Source organism: Myotis daubentonii, chromosome 2 (genome assembly GCF_963259705.1).
Source record: "Myotis daubentonii chromosome 2, mMyoDau2.1, whole genome shotgun sequence".
In the NCBI taxonomy this organism is placed as follows: domain Eukaryota; kingdom Metazoa; phylum Chordata; class Mammalia; order Chiroptera; family Vespertilionidae; genus Myotis; species Myotis daubentonii.
In genome coordinates, this window is record NC_081841.1 from 22,725,658 (window position 1) to 22,743,958 (window position 18,301).

At 39.3% G+C, this 18,301-nt stretch overlaps 1 protein-coding gene across 2 annotated transcripts; it reads left to right on the top strand.

Moving 5' to 3' along the window:
* The first annotated feature begins 544 nt into the window (after positions 1–544).
* Positions 545–18,214, top strand: C3AR1 (complement C3a receptor 1). Of its 2 annotated transcripts, none has more exons than XM_059682136.1 (2): positions 545–667; positions 14,638–18,214. In XM_059682136.1, exon 2 carries the CDS (start codon positions 14,648–14,650, stop codon positions 16,094–16,096), a length of 1,449 nt encoding a protein of 482 aa, XP_059538119.1. In that variant the 5' UTR covers positions 545–667; positions 14,638–14,647; the 3' UTR covers positions 16,097–18,214. The 2 variants fall into 2 exon arrangements, with proteins under 2 accessions (XP_059538119.1, XP_059538118.1); XM_059682135.1 differs by lacking the exon at positions 545–667 and adding an exon at positions 8,485–8,582.
* Positions 18,215–18,301: the final 87 nt, after the last annotated feature.

Below are 18,301 nucleotides of genomic sequence, written 5' to 3' on the forward strand. Positions count from 1 at the left end.
TCTTGGGGAGGGGGGAAAGGGGTGTGGGGGATGTGGGGAGAGACTGGACAAAAATCGTGCACCTATGGATGAGGACAGTGGGTGGGGAGTGAGGGCGGAGGGTGGGGTGGGAACTGGGTGGAGGGGAGTTATGGGGGGGGGGGAGAGGAACAAATGTAATAATCTGAACAATAAAGATTTAATAAAAATATATAAAAAAAATAAAAGATGTTATTTGAGATTCATTACATGGTGTTGTGCAGGTCATTCCTCCCAACCATTCCCAACCTTCACCCTCACATACCATAGAGTCATTCTGGTGCATTTCTAAAACAAAACAAAAGCAAACATTTAGAAAGTGAGTAGCTTATGAACAGGGAATTTTCTACCTAACAATGCTGTGTTCTGCAGAAAATTTCTGAGAAATGTGCTCTCCCACTTCTGTTTATTACTTTTCTTATCTGATAACATTTAGAAATGACTCATTTTGAAACACTTCCTGTAAAGTCAAATAGTCGTCAAAAATGTGGAGTTTATCAACATAAAGGAAAAGAGAAAAGAAAGAGGAAGAGCTCAGCAAATTTCCTAAACATATTTCATGACTCCATTACGTGTGAGGACATAACAGACAGGAGGTGGAGGGCTCCAGATCCGTGCTAAAGCCTTCAGCTACTGTCTCAGCTTTCTGGTAAGAAACCCTCAACCTTCCTAATGCTGCGATCCTTTAATACAGTTCTTCATGTTGTGGTGACCCCCAACCATAAAATTATTTTCGTTGCTACTTCATAACTGTGATTTTGCTACTGTTATGAATCGTAATATAAATATCTGATATGAAGGATGTATTTTCATTGTTACAAATTGAACATAATTAAAGGATAGTGATTAATCACAAAAACAATATGAGAACTGCTGCCCTAGACCCATTTGATGACTTGAGCCTAGTTTGATTTGCTTATTATACATGATGATTGCAGGGTCATTATCTTCTATTTCCCTTTATTCCTTCCCAACTTATACATCATTTCTTTTTTCTACATGTGCACCTTTCTTCTTCTAAATATTCCACATTCTATATATCTTTGCTTTTAATATATTCATTCTGAACTAATAGTGAATTTTTATGTCATTTTCTCCCCTCTCTTAAATCAGCTAAGATTCACCTTCTGACTTTTGATTTCCATTTTCTCCAAAAGTTTTGTTTTGCAAATCATTGATTGCCTAGTATATAGAGACACATTGTTATATATACATATATATGCATATATATTCTTATTCTATTTCTCTTATTTTTATTTATCCTTTTTCTTATTCCTTCTTGCTACTGACTCTTTTCCTATATTTACTATTTGATTCTGGAATCTACTTTTCCTATCATAGTTGAATTTTAGTTTCAAGTTTTACTTATCTTTTTAGTTACTGCAGTCAACTCAGTATTTAGAATAAAATAAAGAAATTCTCTATTTTTTTATTTAAAATTCTTTATTGTTGAAAGTATTACATATGTCTCCTTTTTCCCCCATTGACTTCTCCCCAGCCACTCCCATCCCCCAGCACACGCCCTCCCCCGCTACTGTCTGTGTTCATCGGTTATGCATGCATACAAGTCCTTTGGTTGATCTCTTATCCCTCCCCCACCCTTTTCTTACTTCCCTCTGAGGTTTGACAGTCTGCTCATTGTTTCTATGTCTCTGGGTCTATTTTTGTTCATCAGTTTACTCTCTATTTATCTTAAATGTAGAGGTATTTTATAGTCAAAACACTTGAAGAATCATAAAAAGTGATCTTATTCTGAAAGACTTTAAAACTCTGATTTATATATACTTCATTTCAAGACAGATAATACGTGATATTTAAAAAAGCTCACACTGGATGACTCAATTTATATTGAATTTTGCTTTTGTCAGTCTTTAATACTTCAGTTTGTGCAGCTCTCAGAACCTTTCCCTTTGTTAACAATACCAAAGGCATTTCAGTTATATGATTCTTTGTCATAAGAACTTATATGCAGCTCTAACTGGTTTGGCTCAGTGGATAGAGCATCGGCCTGTGGACTGAAAGGTCCTGGGTTTGATTTCAGATAAGGGCACATGCCCAGGTTTCAGGCTCAATCCCAGGTCGGGGGGAGGGGGGGGCAGGGGGGGTGCAGGAGGCAGTTGATCATTGATTTTTCTGTCACCACTGATGTTTCTATCTCTCTCCTTCTCTCTCTCTCTCCCTTCCTCTCTAAAATCAATACAAATATATATTTCAAAAATTAAATAATAGCCCTAACCAGTTTGGCTCAGTGGATAGAGCGTTGGCCTGCGGACTCAAGGGTCCGGGGTTCGATTCCAGTCAAGGGCATGTACCTTGGTTGTGGGCACATCCCCAGTAGGAGGTGTGCAGGAGGCAGCTGATCGATGTTTCTCTCTCATCGATGTTTCTAACTCTCTATCCCTCTCCCTTCCTCTCTGTAAAAAAATCAGAAGGGGGTCAATGGGAGAAAAAGGGGGGCATCTGTAATATTTTCAACAATAAAGATACAATAAAAGTATGGTACTAAATGAAAGATGAACCTGGCGGATGGTGCATGTGGGTAGGCTAAATAGCCATCTCGGATGGTGATTAAAGAAAATTGAATTTACTTAAGGGAAGGGGATGGGGATAGGATACCCAAAGGGGGACAGGCTATCCAGCCACAGGGACATTGGGTGGATGATGGCAGCACCCAGGAGCTGAGGTTTCATCCTTACATGAAGTCACTGGTGGGAAACTTGTCGTCAGTGGGTCTGGCGGCTGAGCTGGTGGGCTTGGAATACAGATGGAATGCAGGTGTGTGATCAGGTGCCTTCAGGACAGTTTCCATTCCTTGTATAGTCTGACTCCTGGTGTCCAGCACGTTTTTCCTGGTCTTTTGTTCTCCTGTGGCGGGAAGCTTACACATGGCTGTTAAGGATTGTATCGTCCTACAGGCCTAACATTTACTTCCTTTTTCTATTTGTTAATAATGGTTCTTAACTGGGGCAAAGGTTTCTATCCTCAGTCAGTCATCCTAAGGAACAAGGCCCCCTGGTGCTTTTGGCGGGAGGGGGGTGGCGGAGAGATATATAAATAAAGTTACCCCACATATCAGAAACCAAACAGCTGGTAGCTTAGTATGTCCATTGCTGTAAGGAGGGGTGAAATTATCAGAACAATTCATATTGTAGTTACTATAGACTGAAAAACAATAACTAGAACACCTAGTGAAAGTCCAACATTCGCCACAGGGAGCTACTATAGCAACCCTAAGAGAAAACATTCCTACAGTGGGTCCCAAAGCATAAAGGTCCCTGTATGTGATTTTCTTCCCAAAATGAATAGAATGAGTATAATTCTGTATATTAGCAATAGGTGTTCCAAGTCCTACTTGGCAAGATGGAAAGGGCCATTCTACATAGGTCCCTCCTTGAGGTGTTCCCTGGGTTCAGTCACCCATTCTTCCCCTCTGGCGCCCTCTTCACTTTGGTGTGATGGATTCTGGGCTTTACCCCTGCCAGCTTCAGAGTAGTTGGAGTGGTGACAAACATGCCCCAGGGTCCTGTCCATGTTGATTGTCCATGTTTTGAGTAGAGCTCTGTCTCCTGCTAAGAAGGGATGTGGGGGGGGAATCCCTAGCACATGCCAAACCATTAATTACAGTCAGTGTTTGATTAAGATGCTGGGTTGAGTTTATGATACCCAAGACTGAGGAAACCTGAGGAGTGATTCGGGTCCTGAGGCAGTCACAGAGTCATCTATCTAGTTTTGCTGCTTTTCTGGGCCTGCAGCTGAAATACAACTGAGGCCTAGATGTTATCTTTAGGCAAGAAAATGTCAGGAGGTCTAAACTGCCTGACTAGTGATATGAAAGGGGAGGATTGGTTACCTTGGGAGCGAGGTTCTTGTTTTCCCAGTTTTGTCCCTTCCTAGGCATCTGGAGCTTTCTGCCCAGGTGAGTTTCTGCATCTGGCCCATCGTCCTTGCTCTGAGGGTCTAACATTCTGGGGGTCTAACATTTCCCCCCATAAAGATTTTTGGTCCTGAATTCTTTCAGAGAAAAGGGGGCATCAGGTCTCTTCTATAGACACTTTCTGCTGGAAGGTGGAGATATTTTCCTTTAGAGCCAAAAATCCTTGCTCTCTGTCAGAGGGAAGATGAGGCCTGGGCATAAAAGGAGGTTGTGATGGTATATATGGGTGGTATCTCCTGAGTACAAGTAGGGCTTGTAACCTGGTGGAGACAAACTGTTTTATAAATTTTAGTATCATTGGGGAAAGCTAGAACAATAAGAATTATGACAAAGGGTGTGGTGAAAGGAAAGAGACATTAGTTTGGAGGATTGTAGCCAAATATTTGTGAAAACTAGGAAAAAATTCAGAATCTAGTTTAGTTTAGCTCATGGGTGAAAAATAAAACTTTGAAGATAATGAGCTGAACTAGAGTCTAACATTGCGACTATGTCTATGGAATCTATTGAAACACATTCCCCCCCCCCCCCCCGCCACCTAAAATCACCCTCATTTTTATTAAATAGCCAATTAAGACCAATTTATTTACTGTATTTAGTTTAGTTTCAATATGGCCTGATTGTTTGCATGAGCACAAGAATAGCACTTGATTATATAGGCTTTCAAAAACTTGCTTTCCTGGAATCTCAAGATTGAGCCTTAATTAGCCTCTAGGGCAAAGATGATGAGCCACCTACTTGCCACCAAGTTTGCCTGCAATACCTGTAAAATGGGGTGAATCCCTCAAGTTTTTGAGGTTCCCAATAATGTCTTGAGGTTCCTTCCTTGCCATCTCTCAGGAAAGCAACCCTTGTTTCTTACCTGGAAAGACTGCCATGAACCACGGGATCAAACAAGGTACCAGGCCATTTCTTGTAAGTGACTTTTGATTGGCTTCAATACGTTTTGAGAATGCTTTCTGGTGATGCCCAGAGTCTAAGCATGTCTCTCTCAGACATAACATTCCAGTCAAAGTCTTGGTTAATAAAACCATAATTGGTTTTATTTAATTCATGCAAAGAAACTTATTGCCATGACTTACTCATTAAGAATTACCAAATTCTGGAGGGATAATATAGGGAGAAAAATATAAAAGCTTCCATATTGCTTATGAAGGTCTAATTTATCAAATTGTTCTAGGGAATGAAAACAAGCTTTCTTATATTTTAAAGAGATGACCTGACCTGCTTAGAAACCTATAATTTAGAGTAAGTCAGAACCCTTGTTATGAATCTTTCCAAAGAATTAACTAATGTATTTGTAAATTCATCAGAGCAAAATAATGATGGTCTGTAAATGACAAACTTGAGTGACAGTATTATAGACTTGACCATAAAACAATTGACAAAGAATCTTGCTTTTCTGTAGGATATCACATAAGATAATTTTTGGTAAATAATAATTATTATGAAATGACATAAAAAAACAATATAAAGAAAAAAATTTTCCCTTGCTGGTTTGCTGATAATAAACTTTGTAGATTACTCATATATTGTGTAACTAGCATAGGGATTAAGCAAGCAAAGTATCTGAATTTTTTTTGTCATTGAAGGCACACCTGCTGGGAGCTGTTTGGGTTTCAAAATAAATCTAATATTGCAGAAATCTAATCTTTAGTATTCCTAAACTTGTTATCCTTAGTGAATGCAAGGATACTTTTTTGGTGATACTTGATTTAAATAAAAATTGCATTTTCATCATTCAAAACAAAAAAAAAACAATATAAAGTTTAGAATATATATATATATATATATATATATATATATATATATATATATATATATATAACAAGATGCAACGTTTTAAAAGTATTGAGCACCGGAGACAATTTATAAATGCCCCAATGTGTGGATTACAAACATCTGAAGTCCTACTGCCAGATGCTTCCCATAGGGAAACATTACTCTAGGCTTGTCCAGTGTCACTGACAAGAAACCTGTTATTCCTTTTGAACTTGACTCTGAATCTTTGCAAGTTCCTTCCTAGAGGAGACTGAAATTTCTAGAATATTCATATTAACAAAAATATAGATGTATTATTATTTGGCAAAACTTCCCATGACATTTTTCAAGCATATTAAATGGGCCTAATTAGTTTAAAAATTTGGGAGAGAGAATGAATCCTTAAGGTATTCCAGGGCCGTGGAATAGCTCAAAGTTGTTTCTCTGTTGAAAAAGTCTTTTGAAATTTAAACTTTGGGAAGGTTGTCATATATACTTAACCAACATATTATATTTTAAATCTTTTGTAAATCTAGGCAGAACAAAATGTTAACAAAAGAAACATTCAAACCTTAAAAAATTTTTGTGCATTTATTTGAGTCAAACTATCATCAATTGCTGGGAAGCAGAATCTCAACACATTGAAATAATGCTCCAGAGAAAGGTGATTTTTCACCTATTTTTATAAATTACCATCAAAGGAGGAGATGTAAGTGGGTTACATGAAATTTGTTGGTATAGATTAGGGAGGTTAGAGAAAGTAAAGGGGGGATGGAACCTCCGGAATTGGATAAAAAGTTAAATGATAGACATGTGCTTCTTTGACATAGGTGGGCATAATTAACAGTCAACAATTAATAAGATAACAACAACAATAATACTGAGGGAATTTGTGATCTGTGCCCTGGCAACATTTGTTGTGCCCTTCATGGTCAGAAAAAGGGGAGTTACAAGTTACCCTGACATTTCACAGTTATGTTATCTTAGATGCAAAAAGACAACAAGCTCAGTAAAGATCGAAGTTGATCTTTGTCAGGGAAGATACTGGCCTAGGGCATGAATACCCATTATAAACTGCTTTTTAATGAAAAGGTTTTAACTTCAGACCATCCTTTGTGGTTTCTTTAGGTCTATGAATTTGCAAGGCCACCATGCAGGCCTTCCTTGAATTAGTCAGGTTAGCATGTGGCTCCTTTTCGTCCACAAAAGGTATATAGCTTAATGGTAACAATTTTAAAGGCTGTTAATTAAACTTAAACCAGTTTTGATAGTAAATATTTTGTCTAGACCATAGGATTCTATTGAATTTATGTAAGTATTCAATTTCTGTAGGCCAATAAAACATTATACCCTAGTAGTGCCATCCAAACATTACACATAACATACAGACAAATACATGAAGACCATAGAAACCAGCATTTCTTAGATTGACATTTATGAACACACTTGAAACACACTCACTTCAAGAAACACACCTTCAACAAAGCACTAGACATTACATCAACTGCTCTAAATGTACTTTATAGAGTTTCTGTAACAAAAGCTATAATCAGGTGAACTTAAAACTTGTCTAGCAGTAATGTTTTGGAATTTCATGCTATTTTAGAATATCTAGATATTTATCATTTAACTCAGCAATGCTCCAAAGCTTTTAAGTTACAAAGACTTTGGAAAATGATGTATAGGCATATGAGGCTGGAGAAAAGGCAGGCGGGGAGAGGAGGGAGCAGGCCCGGATGGGTGGTCCCAGGCCTCCAGCAGCTTGGATTTAAAACTGCCACATTTTGCCTGACTGGTTTGGCTCAGTGGATAGAGCGTCGGCCTGTGGACTGAAGGGTCCCGGGTTCGATTCCGGTCAAGAGCACATGTGTGGGTTCGATCCCCAGTGTGGGGCATACAGGAGGCAGCCAATCAATGATTCTCTCCCATCATTGATGCTTCAATCTCTCTCTCCCTCTCCCTTCCTCTCTGAAATCAACAAAAATATATTTAAAAAAATAAATTAGACAATGTGTGGCCATGCTGAATTGCAATAAAAAAAAAGAGGCACTTGTGTCTAATTCTGTCTCCTAAATGGAGGGCCTTAAGAGTCTGTAAAAGGCAGGCCAGAGGTGAGTCCCTAGGAAGGGTTGAGGTTGAATTGCCCGTGGTGTTACTGCCATACGGCCATTTGCAGGGAGAAAACAATGGCCAGTGTCCCAGCCTGGTTGCTGCCCCTTCCTTATGCTGAAGCTTATTCCAGGAGGCATCCCTCGATGACTAGAAAAGACTCCTCCGTTCGGGAGTGACCCCCAGTGGCTAGGGATAAAGAGGGGTGCCCCCGCTATGCCAAAACTCACATGCCGAATCTCACAGTCCCCCAAATAAAATCCTACGGGGCGTTTTGGACCAGGATTTGGGCGGTGTGTGGTTTTCATAGTGTGCCTCCATTGCTTGGATGTGTGCTTGACACCAGCGAGCTGCCTAGAGCAATCTTGCCCATCCCAAGCCCAGTTTATCCTGTCACGGGAATCTTCTAGTGGCAGCCACAGTAGAGGCTTTTAAAAGGCTGACTGACCCACGCCCGCAAGTGGTGGCCCCATGGGGAGCCGAGAGTCTTGGTCCCTAGTGCCCTCTTCCCAAAACTGAAGTAACTCACCCATTAGTAGAAATCAGAAGGTCTGATGATCTGGCACTCCTGCCGCTGCTGGGGAGTCCGGAAGGCCTTGGTTGCTGTTAGACCCGGAGACTAAAAGTCTCTGAGGGTAGGGGTGGGGTGAGGGGAAGGGAAGGAAGAAAGCTTCCTTTCTGGATATCCCCCTGTAAGCCACCAAAGTGAAAGGTGAACATGGTGAATGGTGGATGCAGGCAGGCTAAACAACCATCTCAGTCAGTGAGTAAAGGAAAATGAATGTATTTAAGAGAAGTGGGTGGGGGTTAGGATATCCCAAGGGAAGGGCTGCACAGCACCCAGCCACGGGGACATTGGGTCAATGAGAGCAGCACCCAGGAGCTGGACTTTCATCCTTATAGGCAGTCACTGGTGGGTCTAGGGCAGTGATGGCAAACCTATGACACACGTGTCAGAGGTGATATGCGAACTCATTTTTTTGGTTGATTTTTCTTTGTTAAATGGCATTTAAATATATAAAATAAATATCAAAAATATAAATCTTTGTTTTACTATGGTTGCAAAGATCAAAAAATTTCTATATGTGACACGGCACCAGAGTTAAGTTAGGGTTTTTCACAATGCTGACCCGCCGAGCTCAAAAGGTTCGCCATCACTGGTCTAGGGGCTGAGCTGGTGGGCTTGGAATGCAGATGGAATGCTCCAGTGTGATCAAGTGCCTTTAGGACAGTTTCCAATTCCTTGTGTGGTCTAATCTGACACCTGGTGCCTGCAAGTTTTTCCTGGTGTTTTGTTCTCCTGTGGCGGGACTCACAAATGGCTCTCAAGGATTGTGTTGCCCTACAGGCCCAACACTAAATGTCAAAAGAGGGAGAGAGAGGGAGAATCAGCCTGACAGCTATTGGACCTAGGACTTGGGAACCCTCCTATTTGTATGTGTAAAAGTCAACTCATTTGCTGAGTATCAGTGTCAAAAACTGCAAAATAAAAATAGAGACAACGAGAGATGGTTGCTAAGTTTATTTTTAGTCCTAGCATTCTCTGACTCTCTCCTTCTCTCAGTGTTTTATGGATCTATGCATGAATGCGTGTGTTGGGGTAGGACGTGGGATCAGGGTCCCTGTCACGCACAAAAAGAAAAGAAGAGACCCTAACAGGACTTGAATATTTGAATAGATAAGGCTGAGGGAAAGGGAATGAGGATAACTTTTTTTAAAGTATTATTTTGTTGACTCAGTTACTTTAACTTCTGCTAAATATTTATGATTCTATGACAGCAGAACTACTTCCAAGTGACAAAATATATTGGGCCTTTATAAAGGGAAACATAAAATGCTGTTACAGCTACTAAACTGGGAACTGGAAAAAGAAGAGGAAGTTAGAAGAGACAGCATCCTTAAAAATAAGAATTTTAAACTTAGCTTAAAAAGATTAAAAAGTACCCCCCCCCCCAAATGAACATCCATCCATTCAAGTTATAGTTAATCTTTCTGTCATATAAGGCATTGTGCTAAATTCTGTGGAACAAGCTTTTAGAAACAAGACTCATTTTTACCGTCATGAGATTTAAGGCCAGTATGATAAATAGGACAGCCACTATAATAATTACAATATGAGATAAAATGTGTCATTGCACAGAGACTATGCAAAGAGGTTCAAATCTCTCTCTTTCTTTCTTTCTCTCTCTCTCTCTCTTTCTCTCTCTCTCTCTCTCTCTCTCTCTCACACACACACACACACACACACACACACACACACACACACACACAAGTTAAGAGGCTGAAGAATTAATTTCTGATTGGGATTATTAGAGCAAGTTTCAAGGAAAATATAATATTTGAACTGATCTTGAAGAATAACTAGGATTTTAACAGGTAGAAATTAAAGATGGAGGAAAGAGGAGGTTAAGGTAAAGGACATAATTTCAGATAGAAGTAAACTTCATTAACTAAAGTACAGAAAATAGCATTAATTTGGAATAGTGAGCTGTTCAAGAAAACTATAAAGTATGGTACATTCAGAATTAGGGGAGGGCAATGTCACAGAGGGCAAAAGAAGAGAGTGTCAAGGAGTTAATGTATCAAGTGATACATATTATATTAGAGGATGGAGACAGGGAAAAAGATGCTTGGATTTGTTATTTAGAGGTAATTTTAATGGAGCAGAAGGCAAAGTACACAGGGTTGAGAAATGAGTGGTCAGGACAACAGACCACAAAACAAGCCAGTATCTTTGAAAAAGAGAAACTAGGCTAAATTAAGACACTTAAGAAACGTAACATTCTGAGGCAAGTGTGATCCTAAGTTTGATATAATTGTGGGCAAATCAGCTATAAAAGATATTTTGGGGACAGTTGGAAGAATTGAATCAAGACTGAGTATTCCTTAAGGTACAATCATACTGTATAATGTGGAGATTGATAACTGAAAAAAAGAAAGCAGTTTATAAAACAATATACATTTACACCCACATTCATAGCACTGTTATTCACAATAGCTAAAAGGTTGAAGCAACTCAAATATCCATTGACCAATGAAAGAATAAACAAAATGTGACCAATACACACAATGAAATAGTATTCAACTTTAATAATGAAGGAAATTCCAACACATGCTATAACTTGGATGAATCTCAAGGATATTGTGCTAAGTGAAATAAGCCAGTCACAACAAAGATGAATGCTGTATGATTCCACCTATACTGTAGTCAACTCCATAGAAACAAAATAGAATGGTGGTTACCATAGGCTGGGGGAGAGGGAAGTAGGGAGTTGTCAAATAGTAGAGTTTTAGTTTTGCAATGTGAGAAAGTCCTGGATTTTGCACAATAATGTGAATATACTTAACACTACTGAACTATATGCTTAAAAATGGTTAAGATGGTAAATTTTTGTTACATGTATTTTACTTCAATTAAAAATGCTCACGAACCAATATGTACATTTGATCTATTTTGTTAAATTGTGCATAACAAAAAATATACATACATATATACAAGTATGAATGTAAACACATACACACACATATATGTAAATAAAAGATCCAGAAGGTATTCAGGTGCTAAAGTAATAATCAATGACTGGTAGAATATGGAATTTTTATTTTCTTTTTTTTTTTTCCTTTTTTTTCTTTTTTTTTAATTAAATCTTTATTGTTCAGATTATTACATTTGTTCCTCTTTTTTTCCCCCATAACTCCCCTCCTCCCAGTTCCCGCCCCACCTTCCGCCTTCACTCTCCACCCACTGTCCTCATCCATAGGTGCAAAATTTTTGTCCAGTCTCTTCCCGCACCCCCCACACCCCTCCCCCTCCCCAAGAATAGTCAGTCCATTCCCTTTCTTTGCCCCTGATTCTATTATAATCACCAGTTCGTTCTGTTCATCAGATTATGTATTCCCTTGATTTTTAGATTCACTTGTTGATAGATGTGTATTTGTTGTTCATAATTTGTATCTTTACCTTTTTCTTCTTCCTCCTCTTCTTAAAGCATTTCATATAATACTGGTTTGGTGGTGATGAACTCCTTTAGCTTTTCCTTATCTGTGAAGCTCTTTATCTGACCTTCAATTCTGAATGATAGCTTTGCTGGATAAAGTAATCTTGGTTGTAGGTTCTTGGCATTCATCACTTTGAATATTTCTTGCCATTCCCTTCTGCCCTGCAAAGTTTCTGTTGAGACATCAGCTGACAGTCGTATGGGTACTCCCTTGTATGTAACTGAGTTTCTTTCTCTTGCTGCTTTTAAGAGTCTCTCTTTGTCTTTTGCTCTTGGCATTTTAATTATGATGTGTCTTGGTGTGGTCCTCTTTGGATTCCTTTTGTTTGGGGTTCTCCGCGCTTCTTGGACCTGTAAGTCCATTTCTTTCACCAGGTGGGGGAAGTTTTCTGTGATTATTTCTTCAAATAGGTTTTCAATATCTTGCTCTCTCTCATCTTCTGGCACCCCTATAATTCTGATGTTGGTACGCTTGAACCTGTCCCAGAGGCTCCTTACACTATCTTCGTATTTTCGGATTCTTTTTTCGTTTTGCTTTTCTGGTTGGGTGTTTTTTGCTTCTTTGTGTTTCAAATCTGTGACTTGATTCTTGCGCTCCTCTGGTCTGCTGTAGGGAGTCTGTATAGTATTCGTTATTTCAGTCCGTATATGCTTAATTTCTAGTTGGTCCTTTATCACAACATCGAGGGTCTCATTAGATTTCTTGAGGATCTCAGTACATTTATCAGCGGTCTCACCAGTCTTTTTAAGGGCCTTACTAAATTTATAGGCAGCTTCTAGACAGTTCTTGAAACACCTTAAAAGTGTGGTTTTGAACTCTATATCCAGCAGTTTGCTTTCCTCCATTTCTGTCCTTTGTGTCCTGTTTCTTTGTCTCCGCATTTTTTATGCTTTCTTGGTGCACCCCCTTGTGGTCTTTGTGCACAGTCTTGTTGTAGTTAAGCCTTGATTGTTGTAGGTAACACTGGGCGGGATTTGACCTCCAGGCCAACTGGCTGTGAGAATCAGCTGTGTCTGCAGTGGGAGAACTTCTGTCCTGATCTCTAGGGAGGCGCTAATCTAGCCTCTGCCTGAGGCTATCCAGCAAATGCCAGGTGCAGGGCTTGGGCAGGGCAGGTCCCAGGGGATCAACAGGGCTAGTGGAGCATGCCGTTATGGCTGCTCTCATTCCTGCCTTCAGAGGCTCTGCTTCTCAGTGTCCCGGCAATTGCTTCAAGTACCTCGGAGAGAAGTCCCGCTTCTCCTGTTTGAGTCTGAGTCCCCAGAGACTCGCCCGGACCTGGAGCTCAGAGCCTGAGACTCCCTCCTGATTGAAAAAGACAACCGTGCCCTCAGCCGCCAGCCAGCTCCACTTGCACCTCCGCACCTTAGTATTTTACTTCCACACCGCACCTCCTCTGAATCTTGGAATGCTTTTCTCTTTTCTTCTAGTTGTAGAATTTCTACTCAGCTAGCCTTCCTGTGGTTCTGGGTGATGTCCATTCCGTCTTTTAGTTGTATTTTTGAAGTGGTTGTGCGAGGCAGCAATCTCTAGTGTTTACCTATGCCGCCATCTTGGTTTCTCCTCTTAAATCTCTTATTCTTATTTGTCTATATTTTTATGCATATTTTCTGCTTCTGTTAATATAAAGTTATTGTTTCTGTTATATTCAATACAAATGACAAGAAAGAAATAATGGGTCGTGAGAAAAATCAATGCCAAGAGTGTAAACAACTCTTGAGAAACTGAACAGCAAAAGGAAAAGTTGATGTTGTATCTAAAAGATATAATTGAGTCTAGGATCTTTATCTCTGGTGGTGAGTCCTTTGAAAATCTGGTAGAGAATGGATGGACCTCTGATCCTCAAGGAAATGAAAATATTAAAGTTAAAATTTTCCCTATCATTTGAGGTAAAAATGGGGCTTCTAAAAGCCTTTTCATGGATTTAAATTTGGGAACCCCTAATATAAAAGTCATTGTTTGCCCTAGCTGGTTTGGCTTGGTGGATAGAGTGGTGGCCTGCGGACTGAAGGGTCCCAGGTTCAATTCTAGTCAAGGACACATGTCTGGGTTGTGGATTCGATCCCCAGTGTGGGGCATGCAGGATGCAGCCAATCAATGATTCTCTCTCAACACTGATGTTTCTATCTCTCTCTCCCTCTCCCTTCCTTTCTGAAATCAATAAAAATATATTTTTTTAAAAAATTAAAAGTTATTGTTTGTCCATTAGACTCATTTGTTTGTTTTTAATAGGGAATATTAAGTAAGGAAAGTAATCAGTGGAGAATGAGAGATTAAAAGTCCAAGAAAAAGGGAGAAATTTACATTGATATAAACTTTCAAATTAGGTTATTTTGATACACACTTAAATAGATACAGATTTTAAATGGTCTATCCGAGCCTGACTAGCATGGTTCAGTGGTTGAGTGTCCACCTATGAACCAGGAAGTCATGGTTTGATTCCTGGTTGGGGCACAGGCCCGGGTTGCAGGCTCGATCTCCAGTGTGGGGCATGCAGGAGGCAACCAATCAATGATTCTCTCTCATCATTGATGTTTCTATCTTTCTGGCCCTCTTCCTTCCTCTCTAAAATCAAATATATGTATATATATATATATATATATATATATATATATATATATATAATTTTTTTAATAATTAAGTAAATAGTCTATCAGAGAAAGTTTTGTGTTATTCAATGTGAAATCAAGGAATATAAACTAAAACAGTATAAGGGCCTGTGCAGTTCTACATCATTATGTGGGAAGGTTAGATTTCCAAGATACCCATTTTTTAAAAATATAATGTTACTTTAAATATGTTTGTTTCTCTTTTTGCAGAAATTTAGCAATGGCGTATTTCCCGGATGAGACCAATTCAACTGACATACACTCCCAGCCTTGGTATGAACCCCCAATAATTCTGTCCATGGTCATGCTCAGCCTCACTTTCTTATTGGGATTGCCAGGCAACGGGCTGGTGCTGTGGGTGGCTGGCCTAAAGATGAAGTGGACCGTGAACACTGTTTGGTTTCTCCATCTCACACTGGCAGACTTTCTCTGCTGCCTCTCCTTACCCTTCTCCTTGGTTCACTTGGCTCTCAAAGGACACTGGCCTTATGGTTGGCTCCTATGCAAGCTCATTCCTTCCACCATCATCCTCAACATGTTTGCCAGCGTCTTCCTACTGACTGCCATTAGCCTGGACCGCTGCCTTTTGGTACTCAAGCCCATCTGGTGCCAGAATCACCGCAATGTAAGGACAGCCTTCATTATCTGTGGATGTATCTGGGTGGTGGCTTTTGCAATGTGTATACCTGTGTTCATGTACCGGGAAATGTTCACCATAGACAACCATACTATGTGTGGCTACAATTTTGGTACCAGTGGCTCATTAGATTATTCATACTACACTTATGATCAACCGGAAAATGCATCTCTTGACAACCCCATTGTTCAGTTGCCTGGAGAATTCATTGACAGGTCAGATGCTTTCTCTTCACAAAGAAATGATCATCCTTGGACAAGTACCACGCTCCTCCATGCTGAAACATTTCGAAGACCTCCTAGAGATTCAGTTCCTGTGGATTCAACTAGATTATCTGATCAACATCCATATTATAATTTAACTAAACCTGCTGATGAGGCCTCCCCAACAATCCCCATTGGCCTTCCCATTGAAGATCACAGAATTAACTCACCGCATGACTCTGATGCTTTCCTCTCTACCGATTTAGAGCTTTTCTCTAGTACCTCTAGTAATGCCCTATACACAATTGAGCCATCACAAGATTTCCAGGACTATACTGAAAGTGACATTGAATATTACAATGAAGTTGCAACACCCCAGGTGATAATAACCATCACTAGGTTAGTGATTGGTTTCCTGCTGCCCTGTATTGTCATGGTGACCTGTTATAGTCTCATTATCTTCCAAATGTGGGGTCGCTCTATCAAGGCACAGAGCAAAACCTTCCAGGTGGCCATAGTGGTGGTGGTTGTCTTCATTGTCTGCTGGGCCCCATACCACATTTTTGGAGTCCTCTTCTTGTTTATTGGCTCAGGGACTCCCTTGAAGGAAGCTCTGCTATCCTGGGACCATGTGTCCATTGCCCTAGCATCTGCGAATAGTTGCTTCAATCCCTTCCTCTATGCCCTTATGGGGAAAAATTTTAGGAAGAAAGCAAGGCAGTCTGTGCAGGGCATTCTGGAGGCAGCTTTCAGTGAGGGGCACACACATTCTACCAGTTGTACCCAAAGCAAAGGCTTTTATGGAAGAAACAGCAGTACAGCTGTGTGAGAATCTGGAGCATTTGACCCAAGCACTTGACTCAAGCAGAGCTTCTTAGATATTCACCAAGTGCGACATGTTTCTAAAAGAGCAAGGGACATGGTGAACAGGGATTTCGGAAAACACCAAAGACTCAATCTTGAGGCCTTCAAAGTGTGGTCCCAGACTAGTGACATCAGCATCACCTGGAAACTCTCTGGTCCATCCTAACTTGAAAACAAGTTCTCTTGTTTCTGATGAAAGCTACGTCTGAGAGACAATGCACAAATTAATCTACTTCTATCCCAAACTAAGCCACCTGAGATAAATGAGAATCTAGTCTGTTGTAAAATGTTTCTTTCCATCCTTAAATTTTTTATTTAGTATATCGAAATTCCCTTCCAGGTTCATTATAAAACCAATTATCCTAGCTCTAAGTGAAAGGTGATCATTTATTCTATGGCTTTATTGTTATACTGTTGGTGGTGGTGGGGATGGTTTTAAATAAAGAGAAGGTGCAGGTTGGGGGTGGTAGTAAAGGGTAAAGGGGCCACATATGATGACAGAAGATGATTTGACTTTGGTTGGTGGGCATACAATGCAATATACACATCATGTATCATAGAAATGTACACTTGAAACCTATATGACTGTATTAACCAATGTCACCCCAATACATTTAGTGAAATAGAAAAAATTTTTTTAAAGAAATAGTCTATGACCCTAGCTGGTTTGGCTCAGTGGATAGAGCCTCGGCCTGCAGACTGAAGAGTCCCGGGCTCGATTCTTGTCAGGAGTACATGCCTGGGTTATAAGCTTGATCCCCAGTTGGGAGGAGGGGGGATGCAGGAGGCAACCTATCAATGATTCTCTCTCATCATTGATGTTTCTATCTCTCTCCTCCTTTCCCTTCCTCTCTGAAATCAATAAATATATATTTTTTAAAAAAGAAAAAGAAGTAGTCTATGAAAACAAGGATGTATGAGTCTGAAGCAAGTACAATGCCAGACACTTCCTATTTGGAATACTCATGGATACAGGATACAATTCCAAGTTTCCTTTATTGCAACTAAATAAGATCTCGTGTAAACACAGACTACTAAGGCATCTAACAACTTACTCATTATCTGTAATGTAAGCTGCCCTTTGAGGAGTTCTCTTATCTGTTTTCTCTATTTGCCTATTGGTAGAGCCAGCTGCCTTCCACTCTTTGTCTTAAATGCCTTAACTCCCTTATTTCTCTTCTGCTCCTAAGTCTTCTTTCATATTAGAATTTGTACCTTTACTAACCTCTAATGTCAAAAGTTTAAAATCACCGAAAAACAACTGAGTGCCCTCTAAGAAAACCATCAAACTTATTAAAACATGACTACATGTATCATTCATGTTATAATTACCAGATGTATACATCTTTGGGTTTCTAAATTAAACTTTATCAAAGTAATACATACACATAGTTTAAAGCCATTCAAGGTTTATAATGAAATATGACAAGTTTCCTGCCACACTCTGCCCTCCCACTCCCATTTCTGAAATAACCGTTGCACAATTTTAGATGTTCCTTCTGATATTTGCCATGATGTTTCTAAGTCATGAACTTATGCTGATCATTTTTGTAGATAATGATAAAATGACTTCTGATTTTGCAAAATGAAGAATTTTATCCAAGCACATATTCATATTTCTTGTTTATCCAGAGTTCCAATATTCATTAACCATCACACTTTCATTTGTTCATGACCACATATTTTCTTCCACTTTCTCTCTCCATTCCAACCATACATACATACATATGGCTTTCCATCTATCCTTTCATTTTATAAAAGCACTGTTCAACTCCCTATTACCTTCTTATTTGTTCTATATATAAGCCTGCATGTGTTAAACCTTTAAAATTTCCGGTTTGTTAGTACTTAAATATAGCTTCATCTACGCTGAATACAATAATTTAATCTAAAAATAGAAAATTAGAAGTTGAGAGAGGGTCTGGACTACAAATTTGTTATAAAGTATTATACAGGAAATTTCAAACAACTAGGAATTCTTTCACTTGTAAGGTAATGTCTAATATGGTGTATATTTGCAATGCTAATTTTTATTTTAATCTGCTTATAGATTTGATGGGAATAAATGCTTTCTTTCTCGTGATTCCTTGTAAGACTCAGAGATTTGTGGATTCTTTTCATTGTGTGATACTCAATATATCATAATCTCTAGATATGTAGCAAATAAATC